At 40.7% G+C, this 16,508-nt stretch overlaps 1 protein-coding gene across 1 annotated transcript in view; it reads left to right on the forward strand.

The window, feature by feature from the left end:
* Positions 1 to 16,508, forward strand: part of dgkb (diacylglycerol kinase, beta) — a 635,142-nt gene that overhangs the window by 178,359 nt on the left and 440,275 nt on the right. Inside the window, exon 8 of the mRNA XM_067998463.1 lies at positions 14,692 to 14,811. Within this exon, the coding sequence (XP_067854564.1) occupies positions 14,692 to 14,811 (120 nt within the window). The remainder of the gene's footprint in view (positions 1 to 14,691; positions 14,812 to 16,508) is intronic.

Here is a 16,508-nt window from a genome sequence, read left to right on the forward strand (position 1 = left end):
ACTGGGTTGCTCGGGTTGGAAATGTTAAAACCGTTGCTTGAAGATCAATAATTGATGGGATTTCATTTCAAGAAGGACTCTGTTTTTGTGCATTGAAGTTTTTTTAAAAATAAAGCTCTGTTTGTTGTCCTTGGAGATGATACTGGTCATTGACATTGAGGCCTAAAGGCCTGAATACAAATTTTAAGTAACGAGTGCACAGGCATGAAGTTGTATAAAAATATTCAGTAACTTGCTCAGACAAGCTTAGACTCAGAACGGTCCTGTTCTCCCTGAGGAATAGTTAATGACATATTGATACTTGATTAGCCAGACATTTTAGTTTTCCTTAGTCAGAAGTATAGGTTTTCATCAGAAGCAGTGATGGGATATTTTTAGTAATAAAACATTTTCATTATTGCAACAAAATCAATTTTAATTGATATTTTGAAAATGTACCATACTCTGGAAATGGAATTTTACAGTAATTCTGCAATAAACCCGATTGACGTCATGAGTCTTAATCAGATGCATTAAGGACTTGAGACATGAATGCTTTCTAGAATCACAAAAATAGTTCCGAACAGAATTACCTCTATGACCCCTTTCTCTCCTCCACCCCCATAAAGCCGCCCATATCAGGTACAATAACCAATAATAGAATGATTTCAGAGTAGTAATCTCAGGGCTCAGATTACAATTGTAACCCATTCACTTTCACAGTTCATGGTGTCGTCTGATCTCTGTTAAATTGTTGTAATTACTATCAGTCATCTATTATACTCTATGTAATTAGTAGAAATATAAATAATTTTATATATACACAAACTTGATTTGCTTGTTTAGATTCCAGTTCCAGTGAAGAATGGATCCCTTGTTGTGATAGCAGAAACAATACTGTAATATCATTCCTGTCTTTAGTTCATTAAGTGGAAATGTAGTGTGAACGAATTGGGGTTCATTTAGTATTAGGGTTGCTGATGTCAGCAGTAAACACACATTACACCAGGAAACTGTGCCATTCATAACTTTTTGTCAGTTATTTCTATTTTGATTCCATATCTAGTCCTGTGTCTGCTACATTCTGGCTGAAGAGATCTCCAGCCAACTGATTCCCAGATCTCATCACTGCTGCTTTTGAATTAGCTGAATTATCCAAGCGTGACCTGAGCTGATGTAGCTTCAAATTCTCTCTTCCTTTTGCCCCCTATTCTCCTTGTAGAGAAGCAGTTAGTCCTTCAATGATAATTTGACTGGGATTGATATAATTCCCTGCATGGGAACTTCTGATCACAAATTTGAATCCTATTAATCGGGTTTGTGGTTAACGTGTAAATATAAATTAATTCTTCTACTTATATTCTATGGATTAATGAAAGGAAAACTATTAACAAGTATTTTGAGGCAATATTTACAAGTGTGATTATCAAATGCACTGTCGGAGACTCAGCTGTACAGTGGGGCACAAGAAAGTGTAGAAATGCAGTTATTATAGGGGATTTGATAGTCAGGGGAATAGACAGGCGTTTCTGCAACTGCAGACGTGAGTACCGCATGGTGTGTTGCCTCCCTGGTGCCAGGGTAAAGGACATCACTGAACGTGTGCAAAATATTCTGCAAGGGGAAGGTGGAACAGTCAGATGTTGTGGTCCATGTGGGAACCAATGATATAGGCAGGAAAAGGGTCAAGGTCCAGCAGTCAGAGTTTCAGGAGCTAGGGAGGAAGTTAAAAAACAGGAACTCAAAGATAGTTATCTCTGGATTACTCTCAATGCCACGCGCTCATAATTATAGGAATAGTAGGATAAGACAGATTAATACGTGGCTGGAGAAATGGTGCAGAAGAGAGGGCTTCAGATTCCTGGGGCATTGGGACCAGTTCTGGGGCAGGAGGGATCTGTTCAAGATGGACGGGTTGCACCTCAACAGAGCTGGGACCATTGTCCTCACGGGGAGGTTAACTAGAGCTGTGGGGCAGGGTTTGAACTAATTTGGCAGGGGGATGGACATAAGGATGAAATGTTAGAGGGGAGATACAAGGTGCACAGAGGACTGGGAGAGGCAAATAGCACTAGAGCAAAGAATAGTTCAGAAATAGAAGGGATCAGACATGGAGCAGTCTAAGATGAGTTTGGAGTGCATGTGCATAAATGCATGTAGCGTGGTAAATAATATTGGTGAGTTGTAGGCTCAAGTTGCCACATGGGACTATGATATAGCGGCAATAACAGAGACCTGGCTCAAAGAAGGGGAGGATTGGGTAATTAATATTCCTGACTACAATGCATTCAGGAAAGACGGGGAAGGAAAGAAAGGAGGGGGTGACCGTATTGATCAAAGAAATTATTATAGCACTGGAAAGAGATGATGTAGTCGAGTGGTCAAAGACAGAATCTATTTGGTCAGAATTAAGGAACAATAGTGGCATTATTACGCTACTGGGTGTATACTATAGGCCACTGGATGTATATGGTGGGAAAGAGATAGAGGAACAAATTTTCAGGCAAATTATAGAAAGATGTAAAATTACAGAAAGATGCAAGAAGTATAGAGTAGTGATAATAGGGGACTTCAATTATCCCAATATAGACTGGGATAGTAACAGTGTAAAGGGCAAAGAAGGGGAGGAATTCCTGAAACGTGTACAAGAGAACTTTCTTGATCAGTGTGTTTCCAGCCCAAAAAGGAAGGAAACAGTGCTGGATCTAGTTCTGGGGAATGAAATGGGGCAAGTGGAGCATGTTTCAGTGGGTGAGCATTTGGGGAACAGTGATCATAATATCATCAGGTTTAGAATAGTTATGGAAAAAGACAGGGAACAATAACACGTAAAAATACTTAACTGGAAGAGGACTAATTTCAGTTAGTTGAAAAGGGATCTTGCCCAGGTGGATTGGAATCAAAAATTGGTAGACAAAATAGTAATTGAACAATGGGAGGCCTTCAAGGAGGAGTTGGTACAGGTACAGAGTAGATACTTCCCTATGAAGGGGAAAGGAAGGGCGTCCAAAGCTAGAGCTCCCTGGATGACAAGATATAGAGATTAAAATGAAACAGATAAAGGAGGCTTAGGACAAATGTAAGATTCATAATATAGTAGAGAACCAGGCTGAATACAGAAAGTACAGAGGAGATCTAAAAAAGGAAATAAGAGGGGCAAAGAGAGAATATGAGAATAGATTAGCGGCTAACATAAAAGGAAACCCAAAAGTTTTTAATAAAAATATAAATAATAAAAGGATGGTCAAAGGAAGGGTGGGGCTGATCAGTGACAAAAAAGGAGACCTACTTGTGGAGGCAGAGGGTATGGCTGAGGTAATAAATGAATACTTCATATCAGTCTTAATTAGAGAAGAGAATGCTGCCAATGTAGCAGGAGGAGGTAGTAGTGATATTGGAGAGGATAAAAAGTAGAAAATTCAGCTGGTCCAGATGGGATGCATCTTAGGTTACTGAGGGAAGGGTGGAAACTGTGGAGGCTCTGGCCACAATCTTCCAATCCTTCTTAGATATGGGGATGGTGCCGGAGAACTGGAGGATTGCAAATGTTACACCGCTGTTCAAAAAAGGGGCGAGAGATAAACCCGGCAATTACAGGCCAATCAGCCTAACGTCAGTGGTGGAGAATTTTTTAGATTCAATAATCTGGGACAAAATTAATTGGCTCTTGGAAAAATATGGGCTAATAAATGAAAGTCAGCACCGAGTTGATAAAGGAGAATTGTGTTTGACTAACTTGATTGAGTTCTTCGATGAATTAATGGAATGGGTTGATGAGGGTAGTGCGGTTGATGTTGTGTATATGGACTTTCAAAAGCCATTTGTTAAAGTATAACATAATAGACTTGATAGCAAAATTAAAGCCCATGGGATTAAAGGGATAGTGGCAAGTGTGGATACAAAATTAGCTAAGGGACAGAAAGCAGAGAGCAGTGGTGAACAGTTCTTTTTCAGACTGGAGGGAAGTATACAGTGGTGTTCCCCAGGGGTCGGTATTAGGACCACTGCTCTTTTTGATATATATTAATGACCTGGATTTGGGTATAGAGAGTATAATTTCAAAGGCTGCAGATGACACGAAACTCGGAAATGTAGTAAACAACGTGGAGGATAGTAACAGGCTTCAGGAGGACATAGACAGATTGGTGAAATGGGCACACACATGGCAGATGAAATTTAACGCAGAGAAGTGTGAAGTGATACATTTTGGTAGGAAGAACGAGGAGAAACAATATAAACTAAATGGTACAATTTTAAAGGGGGTGCAGGAACAACACACCTGGGGGTGTATGTACATAAATCTTTGAAGGTGGCAGGACAAGTTGAGATGGCGGTAAAAAAAGCATACGGGATCCTGGGCTTTATAAATAGAGGCATAGAGTATAAAAGCAAGGAAGCTATGCTAAACCTTTATAAAACACTGATTAGGTCTCAGCTGGAGTATTGTGTTCAATTCTGGGCATCACACTTTAGGAAGGTGCCAAGGCCATAGAGAGGGTGCAGAAGAGGTACCAGGGATGAGGGGTTTCGGTTATGTGGAGAGACTAGAGAAGCTGGGGGTTATTCTCCTCAGAGCAGAGAAGGTTGAGAGGAGATTTGAAAGAGGTGTTCAAAATCATGAATGGTTTTAGGAACATAGGAACAGGAGTAGGCCATTCAGCCCCTCGTGCCTGCTCCGCCATTTGATAAGATCATGGCTGATCTGTGATCTAACTCCATATACCTGCCTTTGGCCCATATCCCTTAATACCTTTGGTTGCCAAAAAGCTATCTATCTCGCATTTAAATTTAGCAATTGAGCTAGTATCAATTGCCGTTTTGATAGAGTAACTAAGGAAAAACTGTTTCCAGTGACAGAATGGCCAGCAATCAGAGGACACAGGTATAAGGGGTAAATTTTAACTGAGAGCCTGGAAGGGAGCGGGGGGATGATTTCCGGGTGTGAAACCCAAAAGGAAGTGGGCGGGTCGTGATCGCAATGGCATGTCCAAGTTTTGCGCCTGACAGCCAGCCTGATAGACAGGCTGGCTGGCTGGCAGCCAGGAAGGCCTGCTGGAGCAGGCCGCAGGATCAGAGGGAGGGAAGGCAGGGATCATAGGCCAGGGAGAAGATCGGTGTGAGAGGGGGGGCCGGGAAGAAAATTGGCGGGGCAGGCGGCGGGGAGAAGATTGAGGGGGTGGGGGGGGGGGGAGGGGGCGGAGAGAAGATCAGAGGTCGGGTGAAGAGTCGGAGGTAGGTGGGGTCCACCATGGGTAGGTCCTTCAGTGGCAGGGGGACATCATCGGGGGGTGGGGGTGAGATCGGCCAATTGCGGAGGTCCTGTTGGGCAGGTGAGCTTGTTGGGCCTGGATGAAGCACTCCTGCTCCTCCAGGCCCACAAACAGTGCAATAAAGGCACTCACCTCATAGATCCGGCCCTTCCCACCTGTTTTCACCTGATGTGAATGGGAAGCGATGGGAAACCCGAACAGGTAAGTTTAAATTTATTTTATTATTCCAATACACAAAATATTAAGTACCTGAAGTATCTCAATGAGGTACATTGCCCTTTTAAGTATTGGTCTGCTGGATTTAAGTGGGGCGGGACTTCCTGTTGTCTTCTCTCCACAAGCAGACAAACCTGCCTGGGTTAAACCCAGAAGCAGGAGTGTTGGAGCCGTGATGCCGTCCTGCTCTGAAAACACAGTATTTTTACTCTGCACCCGTCCCCAACCCACCTGTTCTTGGGGATTAAAACTTACCCTGAGGTGATTGGCAAAAGAGCCAGAGGCGACATGAGGAAACAATTTTTTACGCAGCGAGTTGTTATGATCTGGAATACACTGACTTGGTGAAAACAGATTCAGTGGTAGCTTTCAAAGGGGAATTGGATAAGTACTTGAAGGGAAAAAATTTACAGGGCAATGGGGAAAGAGCAGGGGAGTGGGACTAATTGGATAGCTCTTTCGAAGAGCCATCGCAAGTACGATGGGCAGAAAGGCTTCCTGTGCTGTACCATACTATGATACTATGCATTGATATCCAGGACCTGTTTAGTAAATAGTTTTTAGTTGTGCTATAAATTAAAATCCTCTTACCACACACACATATAGTGCACAAAAATGTATCTCTACTTAATACTGAGTTTTTACGGAAATGATTTGGATCTGTTCTATTCTGGTATAGGAAATAGACATTTTGGTTTAATTGGACAACCTTGACTCACCTTAATGTTCTAGTGTTACACCTTGAAATAATTTATACATAATACATAATTTTAACATAGCACAGTGCACTAGAACTCTGATTCATGATCCCAGGGAGCTGTGTGGAGCAGATTTATACCAGTGTTTCCCCATGCAGTGACTTTTCTGATCTGAAACCTGACATTGTGAGCATGCACTTTGTGGAGGCCTGATGCTTCCCCCCAGAGACAGGGAAGAAAAATCAGAGAACCAATTCCCCTGGACTTCGACCACCCACTTCCTGGAGGCTGGTTATGCAGATCTAGGAACATGTCTTCAATCCAAAAACGTCCATACCACAGAAATGGAAGAAAATAACAGAAAAACATATATGCTTTTATATGTTATTATTATAAGCCTTACCCTCCTGCCTGTTTCAATCTAGTGTTACTGGAGACTTCAACCTCTAAAGTTTTACAGATTGCTAAGCTGCAGCTCTTCTACTTACTGACAGACTACAATGAGAAATACAGAATTAGTTTCAGACTGAATAACTTTCTGTGATTTATTAGAAGTGTCTCAATTCTGATAAATGCAGTTCTGCAAGTCTGTGAGACATCCTGGCATATGGTTTGAAACTATTGAGCTAAGGCCCCATGTGACAGGACAGCTAAGAGATTCATGATTTCGCAATTTATATTTATTTTAAAATCTTTAAAGAACTCAAAAATAATTAGGCCCTTAAAAATTGCATAAATATTTAAAGATAAAATTAAACAATGAAACCATGTTGTGCTATATCAAGAATTGCTAAAATGTCATTTGCATGCGATGGCATCATGATGAAAATGATGTGCAGCTGTCCCCCTTATAAGAATGTAAGAAATAGGAGCAGGAGTAGGCCATACGGCCCCTCGTGCCTGCTCTGCCATTCAATCAGATCATGGCTGATCTTTGACCTCAACTCCATTTTCTCGCCCGATCCCCATATCCCTTGATTCCCTTAGTGTCCAAAAATCTATCAATCTCAGCCTTGAAAATACTCAACGACTGAGCATCCACAGCCCTCTGGAGTAGAGAATTCCAAAGATCCACAAACCTCTGAGTGAAGAAATTTCTCCTCATCTCAGTCCCAAATGGTCGACCCTATAACTTGAGGCTGTATCCCCTAGTTCTAGACTCTCTAGCCAGGGGAAACAGCATGTCAGCATCTACCCTATCAAGCCCCCTCATAATCTTATATGTTTCAATGAGATCACCTCTCATTCTTCTAAACTCCAGAGAGTATAGGCCCATTCTACTCAATCTCTCCTCATAGGACAACCCTCTCATCCCAGGAATCCATCCAGTGAACCTTTGTTGCACTGCCACTAAGGCAAGCATATTGTTCCTTACGTAAGGAGATCAAAACTGTACACAGTACTCCAGGTGTGATCTCACCAAAGCCCTGTCTGTACAATTGCAGCAAGACTTCCTTACTCTTGTACTCCAACCCCTTTGCAATAAAGGCCAACATACCATTTGCCTTCCTAATTGCTTGCTGTACCTGCATGTCATAGGAAAAAGGAACAGGAGTAGGCCATTCAGCCCCTCGTGCCTGCTCCGCCATTTGATAAGATCATGGCTGATCTGCATTTAGCTCCATATACCTGCCTTTGGCCCATATCTCTTAATACCTTTGGTTGCCAAAAAGCTATCTATCTCAGATTTAAATTTAGCAATTGAGCTAGTAACAATTGCCGTTTGCGGAAGAGAGTTCCAAACTTCTACCACCCTTTGTGTGTAGAAATGTTTTCTAATCTCACTCCTGAAAGGTCTGGCTCTCATTTTTAGACTATGCCCCCTACTCCTAAAATCCCCAACCAGCGGAAATAGTTTCTCTCTATCCAACCTATCTGTTCCCCTTAATATCTTATAAACTTCGTTCAGATCACCCCTTAACCTTCTAAACTCCAGAGAATACAACCCCAATTTGTGTAATCTCTCCTCGTAACTTAACCCTTGAAGTCCGGGTATCATTCTAGTAAACCTACGCTGCACTCCCTCCAAGGCCAATATGTCCTTCCGAAGGTGCGGTGCCCAGAACTGCTCACAGTACTCCAGGTGCGGTCTAACCAGGGTTTTGTATAGCTGCAGCATAACCTCTGCCCCCTTGTACTCTAGTCCTCTAGATATAAAGGCCAGCATTCCATTAGCCTTCTTGATTATTTTCTGCCCTGTTCATGACACTTCAATGACCTATGTACCTGAACCCCTAAGTCCCTTTGGGCATCCACTGTTTTTAACTTTTTACCATTTAGAAAGTACCCTGTTCTATCCTTTTTTGATCCAAAGTGGATGACCTCACATTTGTCTACATTGAATTCCATTTACCACAGTTTTGCCCATTCACCTAATCTATCAATATCGCTTTGTAATTTTATGTTTTCATCTACACTGCTTACAATGCCACCAATCTTTGTGTCATCGGCAAACTTAGATATGAGACTTAGATATGAAGTTCAAACACAAAGTCTCTTGAAATTGAGTATATTTGATTGGGAAGCTGATTGAAAATGGAAGTGTTTTATCAATGAAGATGGCCCTTCAACACAGGTATTTTTCTTCTCAATTGCCGCCTGAACTATTTATTTGATAAATTAAGAATGCCTAATATGTTTACTAGACTAGTTGAAAGTAGTTGAATTTGTGCGACTAGCCCATTGACATGTGTTGATCAATTTATGAACTAAGATGTTTGTGAATAAATCAATTTGCAGATATTCAGCAATCTTAAAATAAAGTTTAATTTCAAATTTTGCCAACATCAAGTGTAAAAATGAATCATGGCATTATTAACAATTGATCCTGTGGAAAACAAGTGGATGTTATGTTATCATCTCGTCACTTCATATTGTGTCTGTCATCATTTCTGTGACTTCTTGTAATATTTAAATAGAAATGTTAATATTTTGTTCAATAACTCTTTTGTCTCATCTGTTACCTTGTATTATTGCTAAGTTGACTAAAGTTACAGTTTTAACAAATAATTGTCAAATAAGCCTGCCTGTTCTTTTGGATCATCAAATTTAGACATTTGGATGATTAGCCCTAAGATCATTCGGATGATTAGTCTGTGGTGTTTCGATGTCAGAATTGTAAATCCTAATTTCTAAAGTTAGGTTTTCTTGAATTCAACAAGGACAGGTCCGATTCTAAATAAACATGATCGAGCCAGCTTGCTGACACATTATATTGTAGCATGCCACAAAGTGGTAGGTCATGGATTTTAACCAACAATACTATATAGCGAATTCCTGATCTGAGCTGGATCATGTGAAGGAGCTGCTGAGCTAACAAAGTTAGAGGTAAATTATGTTCCCAGATGTGAGGCGGGGGCGGGGGGGAAGGGAGGAGAGAGAGAAAAAAAAGAGAAAGAATCGAGTTGCAGTTCCCAATAGTTGCAACGTAGTGGTGATGCCAGCAACTTGGGAACATCTGCCCCCACACCTGGAGGGAAATTTCTGCTGTTCAATATTTATATCAAAATCATATGTACAAAGAACTGGTTTACTGGTGGGGTGGGGGTCAGGTGGGGGGGAAGGTGGCGAGAAGCCATGAGATGGTAGAAAATGGCTTGCGTATTACTGTAAAATCTTATTTCTTTACCATTAAACCACTTTCTTACTTACTGTTTACATGTCTATATTCCAGACATACAAATAGTGGTGTTGTACAGCTCTTATCATTTGACTCATTAGAGAATAGCTATTTGTTGGTTGGAATTAATAGATCATCAAATTCAACTATGAAATTGCTCCTTTATTTGCTAAATGGACAGCTTTTTCTCTCATATTCCCTTCCTCGTTCTCCTGCAAAGATTCATAATTTAGCATTTTAGTTCATTATTTATAGAAGAAAATTAGTATTTAAATAACTACAATATACCCTTACACCTCACATATCCATTTACGGTACAGGACAGAACTCCATTAAGGAGGACTCCAGCCTGGGGATGTGCATTCAGAATTTGAAGCTTGAAGGATCCCTAATGTACAATCTCTGAATATGAATTCTGAAGTTTGATTAACCATTAGGGATTCGGATACATGCTACCAGTAAACTTTTGGGGGAAAATGATAATGCAAATTCAGACTTCAGTTTTAACTTCCAATGATTTAAAATTCAGGTCTGTCAGAAATATTGTCCAAATTTAATTTGAATCATTGGCCAATTTTAAACTACCACTATTTTGACACGTGTGCATTGTGCTTCTTTAGTCAAGTTAAAGCTACTCTGGTGAACCGATTTTCATCCTGGTTAATGAGTTTGAGTAGAAATTAGATGATGCATGTCCATCTCGAGGAGACCTGTTTGCTGCTCATTACATAGGGATCAAGCATTGTCACAAAAAATATAGATATATTCCCTTCCTCATCAATAAATGTTATAACATTAAATATTGTAAAGCCAAAATAAAAATGGAACTGATACCAGAAGCTTGTTGACATTCATTAAGGCATAAACGCTAGGTGGATGGGCAAATAATGCACATACTTGTGGGCATTGAAACTTTAAAAAAAAAACTCTTTATATCTATTGTAGCTGCTCACCATTTTTAATAATACAACGTTCCAGTGGGATTTCACTTATAGGTGGTGCGTAAGGGATGGGGGAATGCATTGCTTATCTGCAGAAAGACAGCAAAGAGGTGCCACCCACACCTACCCTGGCACCTTTTCCTCCTTTCCTCCTCCTCTGTCCCCTTCCTCTCTTCCATTTCCTCTATCCCCCATCCTTCTCTCCCACTCCTCTCTTCCCCCATTTAACTCCTCCACTCTCCCATGATGCCCTCCTCTGGGTGGGTCCAGGTATTACCCTGCTCTCTCACCCTGCTTGATTTGAATACTGCACTTGGCCTTGACCTCCACTATGGGAGGGCAACTAAAACTTGGAGGACGAAACCTGTACCAAATAGAAATAGCAAAAAGCCCATAATTACATATAAGCAACTTTGTACATGTTTACCTAGCCCATAACTATGAAATGCTCTCCTGGCTGGCCTCCCATCTTGCACTCTCTGTAAACTTGAGCTCATCCAATACTCTGCTGCCCTGTGCTCACTGACCTACATTGGCTCCCAGTCCAGCAATGCCTCGATTTTAAAATTCTCATCCTTGTTTTCAAATCCCTCCATGGCCTCGGCCCTCCCTATCTCTGCAACTTCCTCCAGCCCTACAACTCTCCGAGATCTCTGCGCTGCTCCAATTCTGGCCTCTTGCGCATCCCCGATTTTAATCGCTCCACCATTAGCGGCCGTGCCATCAGCTGCCTTGGCCCTAAACTCTGGAATTCCCTCCCTAAACCTCTCTGCCCCTCTATCTCTCTCTCCTCCTTTAAGCCGCTCCTAAAACCTACCTCTTTGACCAAGCTTTTCGTCACCTGTCCTAATATCTCCTTATGTGGCTCAGTGTCAAATTTTGCTTGATAACCCTCCTCTGAAGCTCCTTAGGGCATTTTACTTTGTTAAAGCTGCTATATAAATGTAAATGTCGTTGTTGAGAGGCAGAAAACAGAGGAAAGTCAGGTAAAACACTGAGAAATTCCTCTCCAACTCTCTAAGGAAATCAAGTGAGCTGCAGGAGACAAATCTTGTTCATAAAAGACATCTTGATTTAAAACACTCTCAGCTTCCCTCCTTTTCACTTTCTATAGTAAAAACCCACCTAAGATACATAGTCGGACTTGATCAATCTATTTCAATTAGGAAATTCCAATCCTGTTTTGTAGCAAAAATTAACATACTAATGAGACATCCATTCTTTATATCACTGTTTCATAAAACAACTAATCACCTGGTAATTCAGGTGATTAGGTGTTCTATGAAATATTGATATGATAAATTAAAGTGCCTTGTCACTTGTTCAGTCAGAAGGGAGCTATCTTTCAGTGCATTATGATTGTACTAATAATGCTGCCACAGTCACTCAAACTAAACAATTTAGTTTTTCTCTAAATATTTCACTGGCAAATGGCGCAACTGAACTAAAGCTTTTGACAACATTTCTGGGGGCCACAGCCAACAGGTCAGCACTAATAAGTGCCTTTTATAGACTAGTGATTGTGTGCAGCTGGCTCAGTGCAAACAGCTCAGTAGTTATTCAGTACTGCTTTTATTGGAGAGATTGTCTGTAGCCAGGTTAGCTTGCCAGTTGAAAGGTGCCAACAAGCCCTCCATACTAAGAGAGGCAAAAAAAAATGGAAATCTAGTGTTTGTTGTTCATCTTCGTCAACTGAGACTCAAAAGGGGAAGTGCATGCACCGACCATTCAAAAAACAAGTCTAAATAAAAATGTCATGCCTCACAGCCATACGCATTGATAGAACACAGAAACAGATCCAACTGTATAAAGCACCAAAATATTACAAACAGGATGGATGGGTACTCCACCTTCCAGCACTTTAATAAAACTAATCATTCATAAGAACAATCTGCATAAATAAAACATTGCACAGACCACCTTTCCTTTTTTTAGTGTAAAACAATTGCATGTAATGAGGACAATGAAGAGGACAATTAATTCATCACCAATGAATGTAGAAAAGCAATTAAACATCTCATTAGACCAGTAAACAAGCTGAAAGGGAAGAAAGGCAGTATTACAATTGTTGATCCCTGGAGGGTGGTTGAAGTGTGATGAAAAGATTTGAGCGTGGAGGATTGGGTGAGAGTTTGCAGACCTACAGTGGTTGGCCTTATTTGCATTCCACAAAGATAGTAAAGCATAAGCAGAGGGAGAAGAGATGATGGGATATCGGAACAGGGTGGGTATACGTGATTGGGTCTGTTTGCTTGTACCGACGGGCTGGTTGGGCCAAATGGCCTCTTTCCGTGTTGTAACTTCTATCTATTCCTAAGACAACAGTTCTTAAGAATCTCTTCAGACAGATAATAAAGAGGGGTGGTGACCCTGCCAGCTGAGCAAGAATTTCCTCTTTCTTTGGTAAGATGAGAACTGTACCACAACAGTCCTGGGATGATCCATGAATGAGATTTAGGGCTAAAGTAAGTTCCGATCAGCCTATTTTAGTTGAGTGACCCTTGTGTCAAACAACCATGATAGGAGGTATGAAAGAAAGAACATAATAGGGGTGCCCTTAGTTTCCATATCATAAGTAACTGTCCACCTCCTCCACCTCCCTCTGGCAAATTTAAGAAGCTCATGGAGGTTTCAAGAGCTGCAAGTTCTAGCCGGAAGACCTTAATTCCATTCAGCATTACTAGAGCCATAGGTGGCAGAGGCTGTGTGTCCAAACCAAAACTCTCCCTAGCAATCAACATAACAGGTGAACCTGTGGCTGTCAGCAGGGTGTCCGAACTCGCAACGGTCAAGTGAGAAAGCATTTTGAAGAAGATTGGCTATTTCTTTTTCACTCTTGCTGTGAGCCTTATAATCCAACATTCTATTGCTGACAAGCTGGTGTAAAATTGGCAAAGATATCTAAATTGATAAAAAAAATCTGTGAGAATGGACAGCAACAATCCTGCAAACCATCTGAGTTTTCCTATCTTTGCCTGTATGCTTATACTTTTGTCGCACGACTGAGATCGACAGATTTTTATTAGGTAAGGGTATCAATGGATATGGAACAAAGGTGGGTAAATGCAGTTAAAGTTCAGATCAGACATGATCTGATTGAATGGCAGAACGTGTTTGAGGGGCTGAATGGTCTACTCCTGTTGCTATGTTCCCTCTTTTTCTCCTTGAATACTTTCTCTCTCCTTTCTTCACTTCTGTCTCCATTCCCTATTTTTCTCATCTACTTTATTTTATTTTTGCCTTCTAACTTACTTGTTATTATTTTCTTACCTTCTGCTCTTTTTCCTGTCCAGCACACACATGGGGAGGCTGCAGGATATATTTATTTATTTTTGAACCCTTTCATAATACAGCTTCCACTTCTGATTGTTGGAGCCTAATGGAGCAGCAAGCACTTGGTCCCACATAGAGAGTGACTGACAGTCCTGGGCCACCAGAGAGAGGAAGAAGAAAAGAAATAATTTCTGCAAAAATGGCTGTTGATTTTAATATAACTAATGGGGAAGTATCATTACTCACCTGCACATCCAATGATGTCATCAGAACTTCTTTTAAAGGGACACGTACTTTAAATTTGTTGATTAAACCTTAAGCTTGATGGTCAAAATTCATATATTGGACAAATTATCGTGAACTGCTGCAATTCAAGTCACTTCTAGCATTTAATTCTGTGCATATTCCTAACATGTAACCACAAACTGACACTGATATCCAGAATCACCGTCACTTCAGATAGAAAGAAACTTTTGTTGTAACAATAAAAATATTGTTGAGGATAAGCAGAAGTGTGTGACTGTGTATATATTACCACAAATGGAAGATGCGTCAGAAGCTAAATTATGTTATTTTTAAACATCTGAATTGTGGCCCAGATTAAATTTTGGGTTTGCTGCTCACCACATCAATTTAGCTGCATGCAAGGTGAGGTGACAGTGTTTTTGAAGTCTTTGATTCTCTTTTTCTAATAGATTCTTCAGGAGATGATGGAGGAGATAGATTATGACCATGATGGCACAGTGTCCCTGGAAGAATGGATTCAGGGAGGAATGACAACAATCCCACTCCTTGTTCTCTTGGGTCTGGAAACGGTGAGTTTCAAATCAGCTCCAGCAATTCTTTAATCCTGAGGGCAGACTAATGGTATTCTTTTGGCAAAATTGCAGCTAACTAGGAATTTTATCTCCCTTCCTCTCCTCTATTGAAGGCACTGACTTAGTACAGTTTACACAGTGCTGGTTCCTCTCTGGTTCCTTTCCCAAGTGGCCATTATTCAAGGGTGAGCCTTTACTGTGAGTGTCAGCAGGCTTTTGACCATGTGGAGTGCCACAGCTGAACTGATCCTGTTATTGCCCTAACACACTTCCAGCAGTGGCACCTGGATTTTGTCTTTTCCAACCCAGGGATACTCAGGCCAATTGTAGTGCTTCTATCACTGAGATCAGCCAACACTGGGACCTTCCTGTTCGATATGGCTCATCTATTTGCTGACTAAACCTACTGAGTCATTGGGAAAGCTTCTAGACTTTTAGCATTTGTGTTTTAGTATTTGTGTTCATCGAGGTGGGAAATGTCAGTGCAGAGCATGGAAGCACTTTTCTATTCTTTTGCACTCATTGTTAAGCACCCCTAAGTTGGGTGTAGCAATGGTTAAGTGCAGATTAGATGCTTCTTCTGCTCCGTCCCAACAATATACTGTAATTACAATCTCAGAATAGCCTCCCTACTGTGTAATATTTCTACTTCTCACATCAGCCAAATGCTGTAACCTCATCGATTAACTTAGTGCTGAATTAGAGGCAGACCTATCTTGTGGTCCCTTGCCCATTACAAACTGGGCGGAAGACTGCCTGAAATCATTTAATTTTAGGTCATCAATGGCAATGTGAGGAAATCTTTATCCCATCAGTCTGGACTGTGCTGTAACCCACTGAACTTCCCATTCCCCCACTTGAAATTTGAAGCAGAAAACTCAAGTTCTTATTTGCTGCCTCATGACACTTTTCGTCTGCTGAGTATTTTTCCCCCTCCTTTTAATCCATACTTTTCCTTCCAGGAAGTAATTTTTGCCCATATATTTCTATCCTTAATAGCATTAATAACTTACAGCTATAAATTCAATATTTTCTATGCTATGAGGACTTCTATTTGGTCTTTTTTTCTGTTTTGGTTGCTTCAATACCCAAATGATGTAAGGCTGTCAGCACTGCAATGATTTGTTTCAAAATATTAAACACTTAAAATGAAGGACAAAGTTCAGAAGAAGTTGCATTTGTCTCCTAAAATAAATGCTAGTTTACAATGTATACTGAGTACTGATAATGTGTTAATAGGTACTGATCATGTTGTTTCCTGATAATCAACAGTTTCAAAAAGAATTGCTGTAATTATGTTACAATTGTTGCTCATTTGGTGTACTTATCATGCATCAATGAAAACAGAGCAGACTGGTTGCTAGTGTCCATTGCAAAAACCACTTCTGGTGTTAAAAAAAAAGTCAAAATTGGGACAAAATCACTCCCATGAATTTTGCAGTCTATACATGGTATTTTCCTATGTTCACTAATTTTAGTGAAAAAGGGAACTTGCGTATAAAATGAATTACATAAAACGTACAGCACAGAAACTATTCGGCTCAACATGTCCATGCTGGTGTTTATGCTGCACATGAGGCTCCTCCCTCCTTACTTCATCTAACCCTATCAGCATACCCTTCTATTCCTTTCTCCCTCGTGTGTTTATCTAGCTTCCCCTTAAATGCATCTATGCTATTCACCTCAACTACTCC

This window comes from Heptranchias perlo, chromosome 2 (genome assembly GCF_035084215.1).
Source record: "Heptranchias perlo isolate sHepPer1 chromosome 2, sHepPer1.hap1, whole genome shotgun sequence".
Lineage (NCBI taxonomy): Eukaryota > Metazoa > Chordata > Chondrichthyes > Hexanchiformes > Hexanchidae > Heptranchias > Heptranchias perlo.